Raw genomic sequence first — 4,993 nt, forward strand, 5'->3', positions numbered from 1 at the left:
TATAAAAATTCTTGATTTTGTTTAGATTTTTTTGACATTTCTTTGAGGTATTCACTCAGACACACCAGCTAAAAATAGGTTGGCTTACCCAGTGTACCCAAGTCTGATGCTGCCCATATTTGATATTTCATCTTCATTACAATCTGCTGAGAGGAAGTCGAAACTGCCCAGCACTTCCTCTTCCTCTACTGCTAGTGTCTGAGATGAGGGCATCTGTGGAGGGTCGAGGTCCTTCTAACATCGGGAAATATGAAAATGAAGAGCAAAGCCAATGAAACAACAGCAAACAAACACTTATCAACAATGCAGAGAGAAAAACAGAGCAACTTCGTTACATGCAAACATGTTCAAGTCCATTTTAACCATCCTTCAAGCCTTTAACAAATTGTTTCTTTATTTAGATTCTGGGGTGAAAAACATCCCAGACATGTTCTTGAACTCTTTCAAACAGTGATCGTTCATTTCTTTTATGCATCCATTTATAAATCTTTTAAATGAGTCTACCAGTCCATTGATGCATCTATCCATCCATCCACCTCACCTTCAAGACCTCGTTCAGCTGGCGTATCTGCAGATCTAGCTTCTTTAATGTCTCTGCGTTGCTCATTTCCTCCAGCTCTGTATTCAGATCATCTAGCAGTGAACTCACTCTCTTAGCCACAGCTCTCTTCTGTGCTCTGCCCGCTTTGCTGTCCTTCACCAGGAGTCTGTCTTCAATTCCCTGCTTGAACAAGGTCTCCTCTTCAGGGGCCTCATCCGGGGCCGTCGTCTCTGTGCTGGGGGTCGCCTCTCCATTTTGCTTGAGGATGTCAGGCGTGCTGTAGCGGTGGAAGAGGAATATGGAGTCTCGCTTGCTGCCCGCAGGACTGGGGGAAGCTGTGTCAGTCTCTGATGGCCATTCCACACTCTCCTCAGCCTAGGGTTATGAATGGAGAGAAATCATATAAGCCTGCAATTTGAAGTCATTTATGAGTATTTTTGCAATTTTATATTTTTGAAAAATATAAAAAATCTTAGCATATGGTTTCTTAACATATAAAAAAGATTAATATACTACCAAATACATAATGAAAAATACATAATTACTTAATTTTATTATAAAAGTGGATTCTGCTTTCAGTAATAAAAACATAAAATAATATACTAAAATTATATAATTTATTATTATGCGTTTTAATTTTTTTATGTTTAAAATATTTATATTTAAAAGAAACCCCACAGCAGTTAAACTCTTAAATGATGGTTTTATTCAATTCAATTATATAAAAATTATATAAAAATGTGAAATGTAAATAATTTTTATTTTTTAATAAAAGTGGTCATTACTTTTAAATAATAAAAATATTCAAATTTCTATTTCTATTCTATAGTCAAATATATATATATATATATATATATATATATATATATAAACATTGTATTATGTATGACATTATATATAATTCACACTTATTATTATCAGAGTATAGTTTAAATATTTGTATTTAAAAAAATTATATTTAAAAAAGGAAAAAATGTTTTATTGATTCTTCATATTAAAATATATAAAATACAATATATAAAATATAATTTATATAATTATAAATATTACAATATAATTACATTTAAATAAAAAACAAATAAATGCAAAAAAAAAAGTACAATCATTGTTTTCTGTTTTTACCTTTAAATCAGCTACTTCTGTTAATAATAAAGATGCAAACTAAAATTTTATTATTATTATGTATTTTAAACTTTTATATTTTTTATATTTATATTAAATCCCACTTAATATAAAACTGAATATATCTAAAAAAAAAAAAAAAAAAAAAAAAAATTGTTTTTAACTCATTAAAATTTTCATTAGGTTCATTATAATGAAACATTTTCAAGGCAGACCTGAACATAGGCGACATACGGTAACAGGATCTCTCGATTTCAGTGAAACCACAAAATGAAATGCAACCAAATACACCACTGACATACATCTACTGACAAACAGATGAAATTTTAATTAGCATATTTAAAAATAATTTAAACCTCTTTTGAGCCACATCGACTCAGGAGACTGAAATCGGCCCTGGCTGGCAGAGATTCAAACCTGCAACTGCATGTTAAAATGAGATCCGATCCGCAGCCTGAAATAATCAGAGGCACCGCTGTGCCATTGCTTTGATGAGACCTATAATGATGAGGTGCGTCTGTCTGCCTGACATCCCTGATAAAGACACTGAACAAGTGAGTATCACTAAATTACTCTCTTTTTAATCAAATACAGACACAGGATTTCATGCAGATACACAAAATTAAAGACAGAAATGAATCACAGGATGTGCGAGACAAAGTCAATATTTTGAAAAATGTGTCCGTGTTTTTTTTTTCCTCGTACAATAAAATTCAAAGGGGTTCCCTGTTGTTCTGGATCTATAACAGTTAGAAAGAAAGAAAGACAGAAAGAAAGAAAGAAAGAGAAAGAAAGAAAGAAAGAAAGAAAGAAAGAAAGAAAGAAAGAAAGAAAGAAAGAAAGAAAGAAAGAAAGAAAGAAAGAAAGAAAGAAAGAAAGAAAGAAAGAAAGAAAGAAAGAAAGAAAGAAAGAAAGAAAGAAAGAAAGAAAAATTAATTTCGAAAGATCGAAAGAAATAAGTAAATAAAAAGCGTATGAAAGTAAGCAAATAGTAAATGAGCAAATATATAAGCAAATAAATAAAAAATATACCAAATATAAACATAAAATATGAACAAATAAAGAAAATAGCAAATAAATGTGACCCTGGAGCACAAAAGCAGTCTTAAGTCGCTGGGGTACATTTGTAGCAATAGCCAAAAGTACATTGTATGGGTCAAAATTATAGATTTTTCTTTTATGCCAAAAAATCATTAGGATATTAAGTAAAGATCATGTTCCATGAAGATATTTTGTAAATGTCCTATGGTAAATATATAAAAACTTAATTTTTGATTAGTAATATGCATTGCTAAGGACTTCATTTGGACAACTTTAAAGGCGATTTTCTCAATATTTAGATTTTTTTGCACCCTCAGATTCCAGATTTTCAAATAGTTGTATCTCATCCAAATATTGTCCTATCCTAACCATACATCAATGGAAAGCTTATTCAGCTTTCAGATGATCTATAAATCTCAATTTCAAAAAATGGACCCTTATGACTGGTTTTGTGGTCCAGGGTCACAAATAAATAAACAACTAAATATGCAAATAAATAAAAGAAAATTAAGCAAATAAAAGTAAATAAGCAAATAAGAAAATCTAAATAAGCAAATAAATGTGCAAATAAGCAAAAGAAAATAAAGCAAATAAATTTGACATATGCAGAATCAGATTTGAACAGATTTCAAAATTTGAAACGTATATAATTTATATTCTACTGTACATAACTTGTGCCACTGAATTAGACCGTCCCTTTTCTCCTAACTCCGCCTTCCACAGACACTTCAATGTCACCAAACCCTGTCACTCACAATGATTGACAGGCAAAGAGCGCAGCACAGTCTAAACAGCATCCCACAGTCAGATTTCCAGCTATTTACAGAGCCTCAGGCAGTGACAGAGACAGCAGGGACATCTCAGGATGCCTATTTCAGTCATTTTATCAACGTTATTCCGTTTTAAAAACTTTAAGACATGCCAAGCACCAACTGCGAGTGAAAAATAGCTCTGGTGAGTAAATAAAACTTGCTGACCAGCTGGCTAGTCATGCACAGCCAGACTTCTAACTAAAGGCAGAAACTAAAATAACTATTTTCTTTTCGAATATATTCTAAAATGCAATTATTTCTTTGTGATGCAAAGCTGAATTTTCAGTATCATTACTCCAGTCTTCAGTGTCACATGATCCTTTAGAAATCATTTTAATATGCTGACCACAATGTTCGCAAATGGTCACAGAAAACACTAAAGAAATCTGACTTTTTCACAGTCACAAAAAGCAGGATATACCCTTCTGTTCATGAAATCATCTCAAAACTGTCTTTGAAAGGCAAAATCCCCCTGTGCACCTGTGGAAGATTGTCATCCGGGGATCTGATTGGGGCTTTTCACAAGCGCTTTCTAGTTTTCTGTGCAATATAGATCAGACGAGACTGTGGGCGGTTCGTGGGCATGCGATCCGAGGCTGAGAGTAGCTGGCTACTAATGTTTTTAGGAATTGCAACATAATATATGGTTCAAATTGCAACAGTAGAACAATAGTCTAAGCATTGCTGTTTTTTATCAGACGAGAGTGAGTCAAATCAAAGCGATGCACGAGGTCTACAAAAGCTTAGTGTCTGTCAGCTGCGTCTAATGCATCTTTATGGGCTTTTTGCCTTTATGAGACAGAATAGTAGAGATGGAACAGGAAAATATATAGAGAAGAAAACTATTGTAGCAAATTGACATTTCAGTGAGGCACTGGTTAGTATGTGATGCAATAATCTGCATTGTTTGCCAGAAGTATGCAAGAAGAGAACACACACAAATTAAAGATGTGTACAACTGCATATTGTCATATTTGTCTATTTGTAATGTATAATTCAGCTGGTTTTGGGTTCACCTGACCCTGATCACACACACACATGCATCACAACAGTCAAATACATTCATCCAGCTCATCTCTGCATAGAAAATCAATTGGAAAACAATGCAAAAAGGAAGTTGCAAACATTTCTATGAGGTTTTCACTGTAATTACTTGAAGCAAATACAGTTTCAAGAATTATTAGAAATATATTTAATTTTTATGGCTAGTAAATTAATCTGTTAATTTTGGAAGTTTTAAAAAAATACTAAAATCTGTTTGGTTTGGTCACATGCATGATGTTTTGTTTGTGTTGTTTTTGTTTTTTTTTAAATGGCAAACTATAAATATTAGATGAAAAACATCATTCGGATAGCAGGAAGCATTTCTAGTTTTCATTCAAAAATTACTAAAACTGAAATGAAAACAAATTAAAGCATAAAATGAAAACTGAAAAGGAAACATTTCTAATTTTCATTTAAGTACTAAAATGACTAA

The 4,993-nt window shown here is 32.2% G+C and overlaps 1 protein-coding gene across 1 annotated transcript in view; it reads right to left on the minus strand.

Annotated features, from left to right (window-relative positions):
• Window positions 1-4,993, minus strand: part of LOC107565738 (protein FAM65C-like) — a gene marked incomplete at its 5' end in the record, with an annotated part of 56,236 nt that overhangs the window by 47,606 nt on the left and 3,637 nt on the right. Inside the window, 2 exons of the mRNA XM_016251009.1 lie at window positions 89-234; window positions 542-916. Coding sequence (XP_016106495.1) covers window positions 89-234; window positions 542-916 — 521 coding nt within the window. The remainder of the gene's footprint in view (window positions 1-88; window positions 235-541; window positions 917-4,993) is intronic.

The sequence above is a fragment of the Sinocyclocheilus grahami genome, unplaced genomic scaffold (assembly GCF_001515645.1).
Source record: "Sinocyclocheilus grahami isolate Dianchi unplaced genomic scaffold, SAMN03320097.WGS_v1.1 scaffold1023.1, whole genome shotgun sequence".
Taxonomy (NCBI): domain Eukaryota; kingdom Metazoa; phylum Chordata; class Actinopteri; order Cypriniformes; family Cyprinidae; genus Sinocyclocheilus; species Sinocyclocheilus grahami.